The sequence below is a fragment of the Peromyscus californicus genome, unplaced genomic scaffold (assembly GCF_007827085.1).
Source record: "Peromyscus californicus insignis strain IS unplaced genomic scaffold, ASM782708v3 Scaffold_10__1_contigs__length_136768540, whole genome shotgun sequence".
In the NCBI taxonomy this organism is placed as follows: Eukaryota; Metazoa; Chordata; class Mammalia; order Rodentia; family Cricetidae; genus Peromyscus; species Peromyscus californicus.
Window position 1 is genome coordinate 89,766,697 of NW_026294391.1, and position 21,983 is coordinate 89,788,679.

Below are 21,983 nucleotides of genomic sequence, written 5' to 3' on the forward strand. Positions count from 1 at the left end.
ACATAAGTCACCAGCGTCAGGAAAGACACAGGATATGCCACTACAAAACTATAAAACTATGCTCTACTTACAACTTACCAGCCTAACAGGAAATGTATCAATTCTTTGAGAAACCACTACGTTTCAAACCTTAACCAAGATAAAACACACTATCAGAACAGTTTTTAAAACAAATGATAATTCCCCCTACAAAAATACCCAGGGCCAAATGGATTCAGTGAAGTTCTATCAAACACTCAGAGAAGAATTAACACCATTTTCTCACAAATCCTAATAAACAGAAGACAATATTAATACCCAAGTCAGGCAAAGATAGTACAAAAACAAAAGAGAAAACTACAGACCAATAAATCTGCAGAATGCTTAAAATAGCTCATATATTTAAAAACATGTAGCAAAATAGATCTAAATAAAAGTAGATTTTTTTATTCCACATATGTATGACTAACTCTGTATCTGAAAAATGTCCCTGAGTCCATTATATAAACAAATTAAATAAGAAAAATAATATAACAATTGATACAGAGAAAGCAGTTGATAAAATCTAGCACCTACTTAAGATTAAAATAAAATAAGCCAGTTAGAAATAGATGGGTATTACATGAGCTTGATAAAGAGCACCCACCAAAAACCTACAGCTAATATTGGTATATTAAGATAAAAGACTGAAAGCTTTGCATATTTGATCAGAAATGTACAAAAAAATGAAAGCAATAAATAAATAAACTTAGGTCTGGGGCTCTAACTCAGTGGTAGAGTGCTTGCCTGGAAAGTCCAAGACCCTAGGTTCAATCTCAGCAACACATAAAGGAAGGAGGGAGAAACAAACAAGGATGTCTACTCTCATTTCTCATAGTTGAAAGAATTTCTGCAAGTTCTAGCCAGTGCAAAAAATGCAAGAAAAGAAGTAATGGCGTAAAAATTGGAAAGGATGAAGCAATATTTATTTGAAGATATCATAATTGCCTATGTAGAAAATTCTAAAAAGTCTACAAAAACTATAATTAAGAAGTGGGTCATAAGTCAGGCGTGGTGGCACATGCCTTTAATACCAGCACTCAGGAGGTAGAGGCAGGTGGATCTCTATTAGACTAGGCCTGCCTGGTCTACAGAGTGAGTTCCAGGATAGCCAGGGCTATACAGAGAAACCCTATCTTAAAAACAAAAACAAAAGTGAGTCATTTTTTACTTTTTTGGTTTTTTTTCGAGACAGGGTTTCTCTGTGTAGCTTTGGTGCCTGTTCTGGATCTCGCTCTGTAGAACAGGCTGGCCTCAAACTCACAGAGATCTGCCTGGCTCTGCCTCCCGAGTGCTGGGATTAAAGGCATGTGTCACCACCGCCTGGCACGAGTCATTTTTTAAAAATTAGATTTATTTATTTTATTTTATGAGTGTCTTGCCCTCATGTATGTACATGTTCTATGTGCGGGTCTGTTGCCCACGGAGCAAGATGAGGGTGTCTGATCCCCTGAATCTGGAGTTACAGATGGTTGTGAGCCACTGCGTGGGCGCTGGGAATGAACCCTTGTCCTTTGCAAGAGCAACACATACTCTTAACAACTAAACCAGCTCTCCAGTCCCAGTCTTAGAAGATCGAAAGATAGATGATCAATAAACAAAATTGGTTTTATATATTACCAATGAACATATGAAACACAATATCACTTAAAAATCACTGTAAAGAAAACAAAATAATAAGTTGTAAGTCAAATAAAATAAAAATGAGTATGTAAAGTGTGTGAAAAAATTATAAAATAATGATGAAAGAAATCAAATCAGACCTAGTAAAATTTTGAGACATAATATTTTTGTGGCTGGGAAGGCTCATTATATACTTAAGGAGTTAATTATCTCAAATCCATCTATATTTTAAAATTTAAGCTTCAAATGCAATCCTTATCAAATACCATAAAATATCTGTAGGAAAAAAAGAGAACTAAAATAGCTAAAACACTGTTGATTGAAGAAAATAAATATTAAAGTTTATAATGTAGCTACAACAATGATGGTAGTGTGATATTTAAGGGGAAAGACACAAAGATCCACAAAACAGAGACCTCAGGAAAAAATTGAAGTATACACCAACAGATTTTGATCAAGCATGAAAGCAAATTCAAGGACCAGATATGGTGGTTTATGTCTGCAATCACAGGTTTAAGGAGGCTGAGGCAGGAGGATTGCTGTGAGTTAAAGATCAACTTGGGCTATGGTGTCAGAGCCTGTCTTTTAAAGGGAAAGAAATTCACACTACAAGATGGCTCAGCAGGTAAGGGTGCTTGCCACCAACCCTGAGGACCCATGTTCAATACCTGTAACACACATGGTAAAGAGAACTGAGTTATGCAAGTTGTCTTCTGACTTTGACATGAGTGTTGTGGCATGTGAACACACATACAATATAAACAAACAGATATAATAAGAAAATAATACAAATGCAATTGACCAAGGGCAGCTTTTCCAACAGTGTTGGATCAACTGAATGAGTGCAGGCAAAAGCAATAAACAAAAAGCCCTTGATCTAAACCTATTATACAAAATGAAACCAAAATGGATCACAACCTTAGGACACAAAAAGATAAAACTTTCAGAAAAATGAGAGAAAAACCTTTGGGATAAAAGCAAAATCAATCAGTCAATTCAAAGCCAGTTTCAGCTACAAAGTGAGCTCAAGGCCAGCCTGGGCTACATGAGACCCTGTCTCAAAACAAGTAAACATGTAATTACCATTGGATCTAACAATTACCCTAGAGAAATGAAAATTTATATCAATTTAAGAATCTGTCCATGAATGTTCATAGCAGCTTTCCTCAATTTATCCCCAAATGTCCTAGAGAGATTAATAACCAGTTAAACTGTGGTACACCTATACTGGAATACTACTTACCAACATGGAGAGTCAAACTATTGATATATTCAGCAAGCAAACTCAATCTTTAGGGAATTTTGCAGAATGGAGAAAAAGTCATTCTTCAAAGGTCATATTCTGTACAATTCTATTTTTATAATAAATCATAATAAATTTCAGCAACACAGACTAGATTAGTCATTTCCAGGAGTTTAGAACTCAGTGGAAAGACAAGGATCATATCGGAGGAAGATGGGCATAACAATAAAAAGGAAACATGAAGAAGCCATGTGGCATGTAACTGTTGAGCATTTTTGCAGTTGTGATACATATAAAATCCTACACATATGAAATAAAGCTACATATAATTAACATGCATCCAATTAAAACTGAACAAATACATGACAAGCTGAGTCAATGTCAGTATCCTGATTATGGCATTTTACTACAGTTTTGTAAGATGTTATAACTGGGAAAAGTAAAGTTATAATAAATAGGGTTTCTGTATTATTTCTTACAACTGTGTGAATCTGAATTGACTGCAAGAAAATTCCAATAACAAAAAGACCAAAACATATAAATAGGGTATTTGTTATTGCTGTTGTTTGAAACAGTTTTTTTTTCCTCTGTACTTAAAGCTGGCCTGGAACTCACTATGACATTCAGGCTGGCCTCAGATTTGTGACCGTCGTGCTTTAGCCTCCCCAGGTATACACCACATGCTAAGGTTTTAGCTATTGCCGAGTATATCCTATATACAAGGTTAAGTTGCTTTTGACAATAACTTTGAATTTTTGGAGTTTAATATAATTAATGTTTCCTTGTAACTCAGAAAAGGAGAGTGAAGAGAAAAGGAGAGGAGAGGGGAGAGGGGAGGAAAGGGGAAGACAGAATATGAGATTATCCTCTGACTAGTCAGAGCTACTTTTAAGACATTCAGTTTATTGAAATTCAAGTAGCGGCTGAATAGACTTAAGTTCTTGGTGGCATATACTTCTGGACAGGAGAAGTATTTATAGAAGTACAAAGTTCTCACCTACACCATGAGAATTTATCTGGTCTCTTCGTTGATATATTAAAGTGATGACAAGACACTCTGCTTGGTATAGCACTGTTCTTCACACACAATCAATAAAAAATACATTTCAAAGAGGGATAAAAAAGAAAGACGGCCAAATGGCAAAGTGTCCTGAATTATTGCAGTCAGGGGGTAGGTAGTCCAGGTAATAGAATTACTTTACATCTTTATGTGGCCTTCATTTGGGCATTTATCAATATTATCAAAATATTACTCATCATAGAAGTCTCACTTCAAATACCCTCTCCTAGAAAACAAACAAAACAAACAAAATCCTTCTGAGCCATTTTGCCTACTCAGTTTTTCTTTCTTTACCATACCCTGCCTCGTCCCTTTGTACCTGTTGAAGGCATAATAATAATAATAATAATAATAATAATAATAATAATAATATAACATTGATAATAATACATTCCTGCTACAGAGTAACACAGGGCCTTGACACATAGTGGGTGTTTTGTTCAACATCTAGATAACATCTAAAATTACAATATCTAACCACATAGCACTTTAGTTGGTTTTTTGTGTGTATACACAATGGAGTGTACAGTGTATGCCTGTGTGGTATATGTGCATGTATGTGCGCATGTGTGCATGCAGAAGATATCAGGTGTCCATGTATCATTCTTTGCCTTATTCCATTGAGACAGGATCTTTTACTGAATAGGAGCCAGGCTAGCAGCCAGAAAGCCCCAGCAATCTTCTTGTCTCCATCCCTTATCTCTCCAGCACTGTGTTTATAGACAGAATTGGCAACACCCAGCTTTTTGTATCAGTGCTGAGAATTGAAACTCAGGTCCTCATGCCTGCACAGCAAGTACTCTTACCCACTGAGTCATCTCCATGCCCCAGTACTTGTGGTTTCAATGCCTGCGGATGCTACTTTGATTCTCACAATACTCTGTGATGGTAAATACAACTGTAGCGAGCTTTAAACTTCTCCTCAGAGGCCCAGCTAATTAGAATTCATAGTTGGGCTTGCATAGTTGACTCCTATCTAAGAGTACTTTTTCTATTAATGTACCTGCTTGTCAAGCACTGTGAAATTTTTGAATAAACAGCATATAATGCATGCATGTATTGAAATATCATGCTGAACTTCATTGATATGTACAATGAATATATGTTAATTATAATAAACTAAACCTTGGGCCAGCAAGATGGTGTGGCCCAGGTAAAGGAACTTGCTACCAAGACTGACAACATAAGTTAGATCCCCACAGCCCATATGGTGGAAAGAAAGAGCTGACTCCCTCCCACAAATTGTCCTCTGAATTTCACAGACTCACTGTAAAATATACATGGCCCCTCCAAATAAATAAATGTGATAAAATTTTAAAAATAGATAAACAAAGCATTGAGCTGAGTATGGTGGCACACACTTGTAGTACCAGAATTTATAAAGCTGAGGCAGGAGGAACACCATGAATTCAAAGTCAACCTGAGCTACACAGTGAGACCATGCCTCAAAAAAAATACAATAAAATAAATTAAGCACTATGCTCACCTATAACTTGCACCATAATGGCATTTGTTGTTCCTTCAAACACTCAAGTACTTAAAATGAGGATTGTCTATCTGAACACTATCTGGGAGGCTTAACTAAAGAAAAGCCATCAAGTTATTTCATGTTTGAGGTGGCTATTGAGCATGGGCCCCCAAACAGCATTATCATGACGTTCCAATGTACTTATGGGTTTGTTTGGGGTTTTTTGGTCACTGACAGGAAGAAAATTGCTTTGGAGAAAAAAAAATCCATCTTTCTCACAAACAATATAAATTCTGCTATTTGGAAGTGATTTAAATTATGTTGCAATAATTCATGTGGGGAAGCTCTCCAGCTTGAGGAAATTCACTTGGGCACAAAATGTACATAAGTAGGATTAGTGAGAAATCTAATTTTGCAGATGTATTGAGGGTATGTCAAATCTGGATTTACATACAGAAAAAGAAGTTTGAAAAGTCAGCTCTGAGAATGTTAACCACCATACACCATTTCTTAACGGGGACTGAAGATCTGTTTAATTCTAATGTTAGCCCCCTAATCTAAAGCACAAGAAGTTCTCTGGAATTAAGGGACAACATCTGTTTTGTCTGTAAAGAATAGCAGAGATGATCAAGTGGATCATTTAAATAGTGGAAAGACACAAAACACCTTTCAATTAACCTCAACGGGATGATGCAAGTGTCCCTGTTGAATTTAAGTCTCCACGAGCAAAGTCCACTTTCGTGGCTGTGTGCTGCTGTCACAGCGCTGGCAGAAGCCATTCAATTCTCAAGTATCTGAAGTGGAACGTTCAATTCCAGAACACAAGAGATGACTTTACCAATCCACCAATGTCACCAAAATTGCCCCAAGAATGTAAGAAAAGGCAGAGGTAAAAAGAACAGCCTCAATCAGTGCATCAGAGTCTATTCTAGAAGATGAAAGAGGAAGAGGATTCCTCAACTGCAATTTAAAGCATCTTTTGGCACCTCAGCATTTGATGCTCTTCAGACAAGAGAGCTGAAATAACTAACAAAATATAACTCTTCTTTTTCTGTTTGTTTTGACACAAGGTCTCATACAACACAGGCTAGCCTTGAACTTGCTACTCACTGTGTAATGGAGGATGACCTTGAACTACTGATTCCTCTGTCTTTACTTCCTAAGGTACTGGGATTATGTTTATGCCACCAGGTCTAGCTTTAATAAAATATTTTTTATTTTTATCAAGGTGTCACTACGTAGCCTTGCCTGGCCTGGAACTCACTCTGTAGATTAGGCCAACCTAGAGTGTTGCTGGATCCTAATGGCTCCCTTGGGGGAGGGGGTGAAAAGGTGCGGAGTCAACCGCACAGACATCAGGAGTCAGTTGAAGGCAAACAACAAACTCGTTTACTCAATAACAGAAAAGGCCTTATATAACCTCCTCTCAGCACCCAAACTGTCCCAATCTGGTGGCATTGCGTGGTCATCCCTCATTGGCTGGGCACAATTAGGAACCATGGCAGCGCCTGTTGCTAGGCCCTCAGGCAGACTTCAAGTTGGCTCATAAGAAAGTATGTTATGTGCATGCCTTGGCAATTGGTTTGAGCCAATATCCTCGACCCTATGGCCCTGTCCTACTATACTAGAGCTCACAAATATACAACTACTTCTGCTTCCTGAGTGCTGGGATTAAAGGTGTATGCCACCATGTCTAGTTAATAAATTTTTTTTAAATCACTTAATGTCTGAATCAAGACCTCTTTAAAAGCATCTAACATCAAAAATTTTTTCTCCTTTTTTTATTAAGAGATTTTCTATTCATTTTACATATCAATCACAGATTCCCCTGTCCTCCCTCCTACCACCCCCCAGCCTTCCCCCCAACCCACCCCCCATTCCCACCTCCTGCAAGGCAAGGTCTCCCATGGGGAGTCAGCAGAGCCTGGTACATTCAGCTGAGGCAGGTCCAAGCCCCTCCTCCCTGCACCAAGGCTGCACAAAGTGTTTCACCATAGGCACTAGGTTAATTTGAAACAGTCACCTCAAATAACAACTATTAGTATTGGGCAAAACGAAAGCATGATTATAACACATTATGCAAAACAGATACTCTAAAATGACCCTAAAAAGCATTTTATGCAAGAATTAGTAAAATAGCCGGGCGGTGGTGGCGCACGCCTTTAATCCCAGCACTCGGGAGGCAGAGCCAGGCGGATCTCTGTGAGTTCGAGGCCAGCCTGGGCTACCAAGTGAGTTCCAGGAAAGGCGCAAAGCTACACAGAGAAACCCTGTCTCGAAAAACCAAAAAAAAAAAAAAAGAATTAGTAAAATACAGTTGATGACTAAGAATATTTAGAACAAAAAGTAAGGGATTCAGACATGGGGCTATATTTTATAAATATTATAACCCCCAAAGCCATTTTAGTAACTCTAGAGAGTAACTCTTTCTGCCCTAAATAACAATATAAATGTGAGATTCTATAAAATAATCATGCAGTTCCATGTTTTAGGAGTCTGCAATGATAATAGATAAAATATGTTTAGTCTTATAGCTCTGGGACACTTCATGAAAGAAGTAAAATGTCATCCATGACAATATTGAAGTTTCAAATAATGACTAGCAGAAGGTTTCTTCATTATTGTGCCATTTGGTGATTATTCATACAAACACTGGTGATTTGGTGGTATATGAAGCAACAGGAAACATGGATCTCTTATTCCACCTTCCTCCCCTGCCAGAAGTAGCTCCACATAGTAAAAACAAATAACAAATTGCCTCAGATGGATTGCCAATTCTGTCTAAGTGGTCCCAGAAGAGCTAGAGTAGCTGCAGCTTCAGTGACTGCCAACTCAGAAGACAGATGTGGGACTGCAGCACTATCATCAAGTCAACCTTGAAATAATGCTGTAAATTTTACAAAAAGGAAGACGGGAGAGGGAACACATATTTGGATCTAGGGCTACTACTCACTCTCAACTATACTACCTGCAAGAAAAAAAACATGGATGATGTCTAACAGTAAATAAGCATCACATTTGAAATCCTGAGTGTACTCAGGCTTCCCTAAATCTGATGGTCTCTGATCCCCTTCTATTTGTGTCCTAGCCCTATAGATCATGTAGAAGTTAGAGGACAAATGGAGCATGGTTTGCCACACCTTCTTTGTGGATGTTGAAAAGTTGATTGGACAATGAATTTAATGTGTTAACATACTTAAAATGTATGCAATTTTCAATTTCCAATTCATTTTTATTTATTTAATTTCATTTATTTTTCTTTTGAAAGAAAATAGACTCTTCAGAGTAACTTTCGATTCATGGAAATATTGCCCAGATAAAAACATTTCCCATATACTCAATGTTCTACCCTCAGGAGCACAGCCTCCCAAACTATCAACATCCCATACCAGAGAGGTGCATTTCTTGTAGCTGATAAAACTACCATTACCACCCTAAGTCCATCATTTACACTGAGGCTCACACTCGGTGATGTTCATCCTACAGGTTTTAGCAAAGGTATAATGATAGGTATCCATCACTATGGTACCATAGAAAGTATTTTTGCTGCTCTGTGTTCTGTCTATTCATCACCACACCCACTACTGATCTTTTTTACTATCTCCACAGCTTTGCCTTTTTCAGAATGTCATATATTTGGAATCACACAGTATACAGTCTTTTCATTTTAGCTTTTCTCAGTTAATAATATTCATCAAAATCACTTTTAAAGAAATGATTTTTCAGTTAAATATGTGATCTTTTTCATGTAACAGCTGCCATGTTTTATGATGGAAAATTTTTGTGCCAATATTACAGATATTAAGTCACAAAAACATTTCCCAGAAACCTTTTAAAATAAAGATTTGATTTTATATGAGTTAATGATTTCTCTTTAGTAAAATATAATATTTGCATTGCCAGAATAACACACTCATTCATTTTTCTATAACTGCTCTCTGAATGTGAACAAATGGACTCATTTAATCTTAAAACTTTCAGTCCACAGACCATTTCAGCAGACATGATCCAATTAACTATTAAAAAGCAAAATAAAACAAGAACAAAATCCTCTCCTGGACAGCATGATTAAAGCCTGCTATGCTCCGTTTTCTCGATCACCCCATTTCCTGATATGAAAATGAAAGGCTTGTTGGGTGGGAATGGCAAAAAGAAGCTTGCACTATCAGTAATTAGCAGGCTTCCCCCGTTGCTCAGCAGAGCCTCCATCTCAAATGAACGCCTCTACAACACCGCATTGCTTCTTTAGCTCAAATGAATCTTTAGCAAATAAGGAACCCCCATTAATCATCACTCCCTACTGTGTTATTCTTGCCACCAATTTTCACTGAGAGCTTTATCCAGACACCAAAAATTTACATCTCATCCAAAATATTATCATGCTTGACAACCCTGTCCTCTCTTGTTTTCTACATGATTAAGATTTGTTTTTATATCTAACCATATCCATATTGTTTGAAAAGCACACCAGAATTAACAATAGTGCTTTGTACATAAGGAAATCTGGATCCTGGTCCCAGTTTTTCTATGATTGGTCCTAGCTGTGTGTTCTAAAGAAGTCATTAAACCTTTCTGGGCCACAGTTGCTTCACTTAATATAAAGCAAATCACTTGCAACACTAACAACTTTAGTCTTATAAAGAAAATACTGGCTGGGAGCCTTGAGATTTCAATTATGACAAAGAGGATCCCCACCAAGAAAAAAAATCACTGCAATTTTTCTTTATAACCCAAATTACCTTGTGACACCTCCTTTAACTCCACCCTAAAAGTACTGTTCACTGTAGAAAAATAAGCAACACACAGGAAAATTCTGTATAATCTCATTCTTTGGCATTGTATGATTATTAACATTTTCCCACTTCTTAGTTACTCTATCAACTTCTCTATGCAAATGGTATTTAATGACAACCTGGAACGAGCTTCTCTAGATCCAGTTTAATAGCGACTTTTGAACCCCATGACCTTTCTTATCTCCACCCCCATACACATACAACACAAATTTTCACAACCAGTGACTAGTTCTTCTCACTGGTTACCAACTATGGACCAACTATGGATAAAGCACTATTCAAAGAAAGCTACCCACAGCTTCTTTTAATCTTCATAGAGACTAAATGTACACTAAAAGAGGTAATAACCTGACCTGAATATATACGTGTGTGTGTGTGTGTGTGTGTGTGTGTGTGTGTGTGTGTGTGTGTGTGTGTGTTAGTTACTTTCCTATTGTCATGACAAAACACTATGACCAAGGCAATGTATAAAAGAATACGTTTACTTTGGGACATGTAGTTGCAGAGGGTTAGAGTGTATGGCCATCATGGTGGAGAGCATGGCATCATGGAAGCAGATATGGTATGGCACTGGAGCAGTAGCTGAGAATGCACATCTCAACCCATAAACACGAGACAGAGAGAGAGCTATCTGGGAATGGCCTGGACCTTTGAAACTCCCAATCCCATCCCAGTGACACCCCTCCTCTAAAAAGGCCATATACCCTCTAATCCTTCCCAAATAGTTTCACCAACTAGGGCCCAATAATTCAAATCTATGAACCTATGGGGGCCATTTTCATTCAAACTACCATAGTATGCATCTCCTTATTTTAACAAATGCCTGTGCAAACAATATAGAACTTAACTTCCCTGCAATGATTCTAAACACAGTTTAGGAAGGGACAGGGCATTTTTTCCTCTAACACAGAGAAAAGCAGGTAACAATGAATGATAATATAGGTATATTTCTAAGAGAAAGACACTGAAGAAATTCATTGTAGTTGATGTCTAATAGTTCAGAGAATGAGGAAACCCAGGAAGCCAAGTAAGAAAACAAATGTATTATTTTATGGCTATGTCTTGAAAACTTGTAATTGCTTGGCTGATTTAAGTTTCATATTCCTTTTTCCTGATATATCATCATATCCCCACATTTAGGCAAAGTTTATAAAACAGATTGTCCTATTTTTTAATATATGTTTTGATTAGTTCTTTCAGAATTTTGTAAAATATGTTTTGATCATATTCACCCTCTCTACCTCAGCTCATCCCAGATCCACACACCCTTCCCTACACATGTAACGTTGTGTCCTTTTTTCCCCATGAAGACCAACTGGTGCTATCCAAGTATTCTTGAATGTGTGGTCTTCCACCTGGACCATGGCTAACTTTCCAGGGGGCTATACTCTTAAAGAAAAGTGACACCCCTCTCCAAGCACCTAAAAATTGCAAAAAGTTCCATGGCTAGGGGTAACACTTTGTGTTCAACTCCCCTTTCCATGCTATTATTTACCTGGTTTTCATTTTATATTTGTAGGAAAGTTTAGCGAATAGTAAAAGTAATATACTTGTATCCCCTTTATCTAGATTAGCTCACTGTTTTACCACAAATGCTGCTGTATTTTCTAGGAAAATATTTTCTAACATAATGATGATCATCATACCTAAGAAGATAAACACTTTCTTAATATCTAGACTGTATACAGTTCAAAATCCCTAATTATTTGAAATACTGCCTGTTTTAGTTCTGGTAGTGTATTTAATTGATAACACAGACTTAATCATCATCTCTCTTTTAATCTATGACTCTTTCCTTAATTTGTTGTTTTTCATGATTGATCTTTTGAATAGTCCAAAACAATGATATTTCAGAATGTGTACACCAGAATATATGATTTTGTGATTAGTTTCGGGTGAAAATTTTGGGTACTAATACTATCTATATAAGTGATAGCATGTACTTATCATGCATGTCAAATCATGAGGCACACTAACCACCTTACCCATTATTGGTCAGGTCCAGTTTGATCACTTCATGAGAGTGGTATATGTCAGATTGCTCTTATAAAAACTTCTCTTCCCTTTTGTAATCGTAATTATTAACCAATACATGGAGTAATACATTTTAGGAACACACGAACATCATATTCCTGAATGATCTTTAACTTCGTAGTTTTAGCATTTACTGGTGACCCTTGTCTGAATCAGCTACTATGGCACAAATGTAAAATCATGATTTCCCCACTGATGTAAACAACTAAAATGCTGAGTTCCATGGTATGGAAATTGTGCCTCAATAAGACTATTTTTAGAAAGTTAACAGAATAAACAACAGTCTTTATTTGGTACTTTTTCCTGCTAGCATGTTTTTCTGCCAAGAAATGGACTATCAGTTGAAAGATTTTATAAATGAGGCAGAATATTCAAGATGAAGATGAACTTAAAATATTCCATGAAAAACTTGTAATTGTAGTTTCCTAATTCTATCACTTTCTATAACTATTTGTTGGCATAATTCTATACAGATTTCCCCTTCTCCCTTTCATTTCTTGCTCTCTTTTAAAGGGTATACATATGCCGGGCGGTGGTGGCGCACGCCTTTAATCCCAGCACTCGGGAGGCAGAGCCAGGCGGATCTCTGTGAGTTCGAGGCCAGCCCGGGCTACCAAGTGAGTCCCAGGAAAGGCGCAAAGCTACACAGAGAAACCCTGTCTCGAAAAACCAAAAAAATAAAAAATAAAATAAAGGGTATACATAACTGTGAGTTCACGAGGTTTTTGTGTACACATGCACACCTTCACACACAACACACTCAAAAAGGAATGATGCGTTCAATGGTTATCTGCACTGAATTAGAATGTTATAACTGTACTGATTTGGGGGAGTCTTCAGTATTTGTCTTTCTTCCCGTTTCGGGGTCTGATTCTGAGAATATAAAACATCTGTTTCACTGAGATCAAAACTGTATACAAAAGACAAATTTTAAAGTTCTGCTTCTATTCATACAATCAATACACTACCTCTATCCATTCACTGTTTCTTATTAAATTTCTAGTTAATTCTTCAGAGTTCATATGGGCATGCGTTGAACAACAACCCTTCAGCATAGCTCTTATGTCGGTGTGGTCGTTGAGAGCACAATGTGTGTTGTACAATATTTTCATACCTACAACGTGATATACAAAACAAACACCCACCTGAATTCTGACTGATCCACTGCAGAGAGTCCATGTGAGCATTCAGAAGTTTGCAAATCTCTTGAACCTGAAACTAGACCAGAGATTTTTAGGTTATGATTATTCTAATGTAGTAAACAAAAAGAAAGAAACATAGGAAATTGAAATTCGGAAAGAATATTTAATTTTCTTCTGGTAAGTGGTGCACTGACAATGAATTGCATATTAATGGTGTTTTGCCATTTCATACTTATAACGCTAATTACTTTTATGCATTAGTTCAATCTATTCATTTTGTAACTGTCAGGAATTAGATTCCTACAAATCAATAAAAAAAAAACCCTGACAAGCACAATATAAATAAAAGACATTAATAGATATTTCAAAAGAAAACAAATGAATCAGTCCCCATAAAATTAAGAACATCATATTTGTCAATCAAATCAGCAATTGCTTATTTTGTTTTGTTTTTGTTTTTGAGACAGAGGCTTTGTAACTAGTATAGACTGGCCTAGAACTTAACCATAGAGCCCAGCCCCTTCCTCTGCTTCCGGAGTGCTGGGTCTACAGGAGTCTACCAACAAACAAGGCTCCTCAAATTCACTGTTTTAAAACGAGTAACACTCAACAGTCAGGTTGACTATTCTTCACCTAAAATGCTTGAAAAAGATTTTTTTCAGTTTTTTCAAATTTTGGAACATTATATTATAAATAATGAAATATCGTGGAGACGGGAAACAAGCCTAAACATGGAATTTCTATGTCATGCATATCTTGTCCATATAACCTGAAGGTGATGTTATGTAATATTTGTATTATAACTGCAGCTGTGTGTGTGTTTTGGTTTGTTTGTTTCTCACATGCCACAGAAGACTCTGACCACTGAGCTACATGCCCAGTTCATCTATGCCAGTGGTTTTTTGGCTGTGACCCATTTCATGGGTGTGGACTTTTCCACTTGGGTATCATTTCGTCACTGAAAAAGTTTTAGATTTTGGAGCATTTAAGATTTCAATATGTCAGATTTGGAACACTCACTTTGCAAGTAGGAAAAATCAATACATTAATATACATTCAACAGTAATATAAATTGCTCAAATTTCCAAATGTAAATTTTTATAGCATGTGTCAATAGTTTTAAAATATTTATACCTTTTTACTCAGTATATTCTACTTCCAGAAGCCTACCCAAATCTAAATATAACTGGTCACTATAAGGCTATATTATATTGCCCAAAATTTGGAAACAATATCTCTACCAATAAAAATGTTAAAAATATTATAAAATTCTCCTCTGGTGAAATATCTTGGCAGCATTAAAATTCACATTGTCAAAGAATGATGAAAATTTCGAGAGAGAACCATGAAAACGGAAAGTAAAAATCACTATACGTGTGTTTCTGATTTTATTTAAACAGAACATTTTTTCCAGCATTGCAAAAAGACTAGAAGTAATATAGTAAGAAGGGATTGGTAATGATGTTTTAATTAACTTTATGGATTTTATAAAATATAACTGGGTAACAGAACATAATGTTTAATAAAAAATTTAAGTATTGTGTGTTCTCTCCCATTTATCCCAACACACACATACAAAAGTAATAGAAGTCATTGATCCCAGCACTAGGAATGCTGGAACACATAGCTTCTACTTCCGTACCATGATATATAATCCACTGTAACAGGGCTTTGTGATGATTGTTACATTCATTATCCACAGGGACATTATCATTCAGCAGGTGTGTTTTTTTCCTACTTTCTGTCCAATGATTTATGCTATCTGAAAAAGGGATGATCTCTTGCTTCCTTTGTCCTGCTATCACATAAGAATTTCCCTTAACTCACTCATCTTAAACATCTCAATTATCCCCACCATGAAAAAGGAAAACATAAGACTACTTGCTATTCACTAGTAAGACAAAATAATTGTGGGCGAAGTTGGGAAAATGATAAAGATAGTTTACTAACTCTACTGACAACACTTCTCATATCAGTTCAGCACTCCAAGACTAGACATCAGTTAGGCACCATCTCTCAATCTGTTTGTGTTTATCTATGCATCAGAAACCTATTACAACAAAACAATTTTGAATTTTGAAATTGCATTTGGAATCTAACAGAAATGTACTTTGTTGACTCATGATCATCTTTGTGAACACAGGGCAGATGGTAGCTAGCATTGGTAATTCCAGACTAATTTATATGTGTCATTGTTCAATTTTAGATTGATGCTAAGTAGAGAATAGCATTGTATTACAGCTGAAAGGGACTTATAGATCATTTATTCTACCCTTAACATTTTGCAAAAGAAGGAGCCAAGACATAAAGAGATTATGTGCCAAACAAAATTCTAATAGTTTCTCAACTGTAACTGGCTGTGTTTTCATGATTAAAAAGTTCAGTAATAATATGTATGTACAGAAACGACAGTCTGCATCTAATTGGACAAAGAACTTGCTAGAAAATAATCACCACTTATGTGTATGTTATTCATTCTCATCTACCGAGATCCTAGCCTCACTGCTACTTGTAATTAATGATAGAAATCACAATAGAAGCCCCTACAATGCGAGACTCCTCTTAGCACTAGTGCCATTTAGCAGAAGTGGGGGAAAGAGGGCTTCATCTATGCTGCTGAGACAAAAGGAAAAGGTAGAGGAAATAAGCTCTTTATAATTAGAGTATAAAAAAATGAAAAAGAAACCCTGGTTCTTTCTTACTGCCAAATTAATTCACAGAATCTCAATTCTAACAGGATCCTAAGCCATACATTCCCATAATATAATGTATTTGCTTTATGAACTAATAGTATTCTGTGAAACATAATGACAATATTTAACAAAAAGTTCTATGGAAAAATGTTAAATCTTAATAGTTAAGTCACTACATTCTAAAGATGTAAGTTAAAAAGTGCTCGAATATGTCTAATAGACCTAGACATATCTGCTCATATTTATATGAGAAAATAAATTATATGCTATGAAAAACTAACTACTGAGTAAGTGAAAAAAAGTATCAGGATATTTTTAATTATGTAGAGAGTAAACCCTGAACACATTGAAAGAGTCATTTATTTCGCCCTCCTGGAAATAACCACAAAAACTCACATCTGTAAATATTTAGTAAATATTTATGTCCCACTAATCATGCCTAAGAGCTTCCTATCTCTAAAGGGCAGATAAGGAGTACTCTGGAGGACAGGGGGCTGTGATGAATTCAAAGACAGCCAATTTCGTATGAAATCTTGGTTTTCTAAACAAAAAGAGCAAGGGACATACTGGTTCAGCAGCGTCACCAGGACTTCCAAGCGAATTCAGGTGACCAATAATGTCCTTGAGATCTTGAGACATTCTTTTCAGCTCAGCATCAATAGTTTCTGCTAACTTGTAGCTACAAAGGCAAGTGAAAGAAAGAGATTAACAAGAAACATTTTCTCACATCTACCATAACTGACAAATACAGATGTAATTGCCAACTAATTTGTCTCAGTTCCCCTATATTCACATTGGTTCCCAGTTATGACCAATGACATTGTCTCATGGATTCAATACTTATAAACTTACCATCATAACCTAGGACTATAAAGGCAAAGGCTTTAGTCTCTGATGAATGCAACATCAAAGGGTCCCTTTTGGGAAAAAATGTATGCATAGGGCATTTAGCTACATAGAAGACTAGTGTTTAGCAATATTCAATAAATGTTGAGATTGCTTCAATTATAGAGAATACATAAAATTTCATAGTAAAACCTTATATGACATACTATAGCAAGCAACAAAGGATATTTTGAGAAACAAGTTTTACAACAAACAATAAAAGGTAGATCAATCTGAGTTTACTACAAACTGCTTAGTGATCTAAATTCTCAAAAATTCCATTCAAACTGTTTGTGAAACAGAGTGGGGAGTGGGGAGTGATGGAGAAAGATTGATTGATTGATTTTAGTAGTCTATTGATATGTTTACAAAAATTAAAAGTGGCCAGTAGAGTTTTCAACTTAACTATCTAAAAAATTAAAAGACACAATCAGATTTCTTGGTAACTATCTATTGCTTTCTGTGCCAAATTACTTATATGTAATTGGTTGCCTAAACTGTTGAAAGTTTTATTGCAATAAATATCAGACCACAAAAGAGTAATTGGAAAGGAATTCATGTTTCTAAGGCCCTCCATTCACAGTTAGCATATTCTAAAAATGTTAAGTATTTAAAAAGCAAAACAAAAAAGATACAATAAATTTGAGCCTGGTGGCACATTCCTGTAATCACAGCACTTGCAAAGTAGAGAGAGGAGGATCAAGCATTTCAGGCTAGGCTTTGTGGTGATATTTTACCTGTGTCCCCCAATAAAGTTATCTGAGGATCAGAGGAAAAATCCAGCCACTATATTAAACATTGAAGTCAGGCAATGGTAGCACATGCCTTTAATTCTATCACTCAGGAGGCAGGGATCTGTCTGGATCTCTCTGAGTTCAAGGCCACACTGGAAACAAAGCCAGGTGTGGTGGCACACGCCTTAAATTCCAACACTAGTTAACCATGGCGATCTGGAGGTCTGTATAGACAGACAGGAAGTGACAGAGCTGAGCAGGAAGAGGAAGTGGTGTAGCTGGACAGAGAGAGCAGATGAGATAGCAAAACAGGAAGGCATATAGGTATGGGTATACAGGAAGTAGGTCTCTTTGGAAGCTGAGGTGTGGGTGAGGTGAGGTTGGCTTGTGGCTTTTCCTGTTCCTCTGATCTCTCAAGTTTTCACCCCAATATCAAGCTCTGTGTTTTTTTATTTAATAAGACCATTTAGCAATTTGTCTACAAGCCTTAGCTGTTACAGAACTTGTGCTAGATGAGACCTTCTCCAAAAATAAGTGATAAAAACATAGAATATGTCATGCTTGGTGGTGCACACCTATAATTCCAGCACTCAAGAGGTGGATCTCTATGAGTTCAAGGACAGACTGGTGTACATAGGGAGTCCTAGGCCAGCTTCTTCTACATAGAGTTCTAAGCCAGCCAAGGATACACAGTCCCTGTCTCAAACAAGAAAACAAAAAAAAAAAACCCTATATATTTCACAGAAACAATGCCAAAGAATAGAGCAAAGAAAGAAGAGAAAAATAAAAAAGGAACGAGGAAGAAAACAAAGGCATAAATATAAAAGTAGAAATAAAATGGAGGTCAGTACAGATTAGCTATACTTATCCACATTTAAAATCCTACAAAAACGTTAACCTTCAATCCTTAAAAAATAAGTTCAGTAGCAAAGGACTTGCAAAAGCTCATCTGGGAAGTGTGATGTGTTCCTGCAATTCCTTCTACTCAGAATGCTAAGATGACAGAATTACTTTAACTCAGCAGTTTGACAGAAGCCTGGGCAAAACCGGTAAGAACCTGTTTTAAAAAACAAAGAAAAAAAATCCAAAACCTAAGATCTCCATCTCAATTCACTAAGAAGCCACTGACAAAATGAGTCTAAGTTAGTCTCAATTTAGATTATTAGTGTGTTCACACAACGTCTCTTAATGCTTTATAAACTGGCCTGATTATCAAGTCTCAGTTCTAGAGACGGAGTTACCATGGGAACATTGACAGTGAACAGACGCAAGGTAAAGACTGAACAGTACACAAATAAAACATACCTAGCCTGAAATGCTGACAAAATCATTCCAATTTTGAAAACCATAGTTCATCCTTAAATGAACAGTCTGTCTTTGAAATATATATGACTAAAACAACTGTATAGATATTAGGCTTAGATGTGTCAATATGAAACCAGAAATATTCCACAATAATGTGATATCATACATAAGCTTTGTGTTTCTAATTTAAGAATACACTTGACAAATATAAAAACTTTACAGTAGACAAACATGAGCTTGAGATTAATAACGGTGAAGAAAATGCTATAAAACAAAGCTGCCAGAATGATTCCTTTATTTCTAAGCCTCCGTTAAAGATAAACATGGAGCAGTCAAACAAGCTGATAAATACCAACTAGAAGAGCTTGCCCTTTTCTACCAATATTTATTCTCTGCTTTATGATTCCATTTCTCCATCCTTCTGCCCAATTCTTCAATCTTTATTCAGGTACTTACATTTTCTCATACTCTTTATCAACATACAGCAGATTAAAAGGCCCATTCTGTTTCTTCACAAACTCCTCTAAAGGAGTCAACAGATGTTCTAGTTCCTTCTGCTGTGCCAGGATAAAATCCAATTCTCGTTCCAACCTGAATAAAATAAGTCAACAGAAGGGCTGATGAAAGCAATTTTGAGCAACAAATTAAATGTCAATAAACAGCAAGGGGGAAAAACGGAACAAAAATATCTTGACTCTTTCAAGCAAAGAAGTCAAAGGTTGTACCTGCTCTGGTCCAGCTTCACTTTTTCCACTTCGTGACGTAGAAGAGTAATCTTTAAAGAGAAATAGGAACAAAATGATGTTGATATTCAAATTTTCTCAATAAGTTTAAAACAATACACATTTCTCAAACACACCTCAAATACCAAACACTTCCTAATTCAGGGAGCATATTAACTCAAGAAAATATTTTTAAGCTACTCATCAATATTGCAACAGAAAATTAATCACAAAACCAAAGTCTATTCTCTTGTGTTTATCTGAAAATACTTGCACAATACAGGAAGATTAATGACAATATCTTCTTACCTCATCTCTGTTCTCAATCAATGTATGGTTCCAAGAACTGACTTGGTTGGCCTGATAAAGAAAGTGTTTTTCTTGGTTTCGTAGATGAAGGTGCCACTTGTCCACCATACTTTCCAGGCGACCATATGTCATGACAGGAGTTACTACTGAGCTAAAATAGAAAAAAAGATATACTATGATCATATTTTTAAAAGTAAAATCATATTTGAAATCATAGTATAGGAACATTAGGAAGGGAAAGCCTGTCGGGAGATTCTCATATCTGCTTTCCAACAAAATAATAACAGATAAAGATGATTTTTAAAACATCCAGTTAAATGCTCTGAAAGTTATCCTAAGGAAATAGAGTAAATAAATATTTCTTAAGATGTCTACTAAATCACAGTCTGCTTCCACTCTTCCTGTGATGTCAGCATAGAATGAGGGAAGCTCCAGAAATCATCTTAGTCCAAGCATGCTTCTGAGTACTGGTCACAAAAGATCAACATCCCTTACCCACAAGGAACCGTGAGGATCTCCAACTCCCCTGCCAATTGTATTGAAAAAGCTGAGTATCCACTTGATCTTTGATTCTGTGATCAGGGCAGCTAGGCCACACTGACTCTAGCAGGAGTAGTATCAGTGGAGCTCAATGGGGAGGTAGCAGTAATATTTTCCTGGCAGAAGCAGGCAGTGTTCTAATTTCCTACTGGGGTACTAATGGGGACATATATGGCAGGCTGAATGAAGCTAAATCCTCCTCGCTCAAAAGAAACAAGACTTAATGAGATTGAGTAAGACAGAATTAATCATTAGACTTCACCCTTTGCTCTGGTATCACAGATCACAGAAACCCAGTAGAGAATCTAACCTCTAAAGACTGAACACGGTAAGACAAGTTTGAACTGATAATGAGTCCCATTTCCTCCATTCTGGGAGTCAACAAGACTTGGTGGAGAGTTTAACCTCTACACTGACTGGCAAAACTAAAAATGAAGAAGGCCAATCAAAGGACTCTTTTCTTTCTTCCATGAGCCTTGTGTCAGTGAGGCCCAGTAGAGGGCCAAGCCTCCATGTCTACAGAGCATCAATGAGGCCATACAAAGTAGAAGGAGGTAGAGAAATTGGCATCCTGTGTCCTCCATCAGCAAGGTCCAAGCTGAAATTTTGCCTACCCCTGTATCAGTTAAAGTACTGAGGTAGTTCATCACTTGCCTCTTCATCTGGTGCTCCAGGGCCCATCTGCAAGCTGGGCTTGCATTCCCACAAGAGGTAGTGAACTGGTGTGCTACAGTGTCCCACTTTCACAGGGGATGAGTCAGCAGAACTAAGAGAGATGAGCTTCCACACCGTCCAGGAGCACTGGAACAGGATGACTCAGTGCTCCATTTTTGCTAGGGTGCTGGAGGCAAGGTCCAGCGGGAAGCAAAACATAAAAACACACCCAGCCTTTGCACTATAGCTCAACAAAGGGACTATCTAATGAAAAGAAAGTAGATATAAATAGGACCCAAACACTCCTAACATAATAGACAAATGGCCATGACACAATAAAAATGATCCATATCAAGAACTAGGAAAATCACCACTTGAAAGAGAAAAGGCTAACAACACAGATAACAGCATTAAGAGGTATCAGATGCTGGGGACTGTCTGAAAGGAATTTTAAAGCAGTCACTAAAAACGTCTAAAGAGGGCAATTTTCAATCCTCTTGAAATAAACAAAAAAAAATCAGCAAAGAAATGGGGACTGTAAAAACCAAGTGGAAAATACACAACTGAAAAATAAAATAACTGGAATAAGCCTACATGAAGGGTTTGCCAGTAGAACGGAGCTTACAGAAAACGATCAGTGAACTTAATGGCAGGTAATTAAAATTCACACAACAAAGAGAAAACAGAGACAAATGAAAAAAGCTGCAAGAACATAGGAGGACAATAATAAATGAGATAAAAATGTATGCAAGAGAAGTTC

At 36.6% G+C, this 21,983-nt stretch overlaps 1 protein-coding gene across 2 annotated transcripts in view; it reads right to left on the reverse strand.

The window, feature by feature from the left end:
• The window catches only part of Nup62cl (nucleoporin 62 C-terminal like), a 69,118-nt gene that overhangs the window by 10,632 nt on the left and 36,503 nt on the right, over window positions 1–21,983 (reverse strand). For both annotated transcript variants that reach the window (XM_052746453.1, XM_052746462.1), the window contains exons 4-8: window positions 20,030–20,180; window positions 19,724–19,773; window positions 19,455–19,589; window positions 16,642–16,753; window positions 13,385–13,457 (exon numbers count right to left, since the gene is read on the reverse strand). In XM_052746453.1, the coding sequence (XP_052602413.1) occupies window positions 13,385–13,457; window positions 16,642–16,753; window positions 19,455–19,589; window positions 19,724–19,773; window positions 20,030–20,180 (521 nt within the window). The remainder of the gene's footprint in view (window positions 1–13,384; window positions 13,458–16,641; window positions 16,754–19,454; window positions 19,590–19,723; window positions 19,774–20,029; window positions 20,181–21,983) is intronic.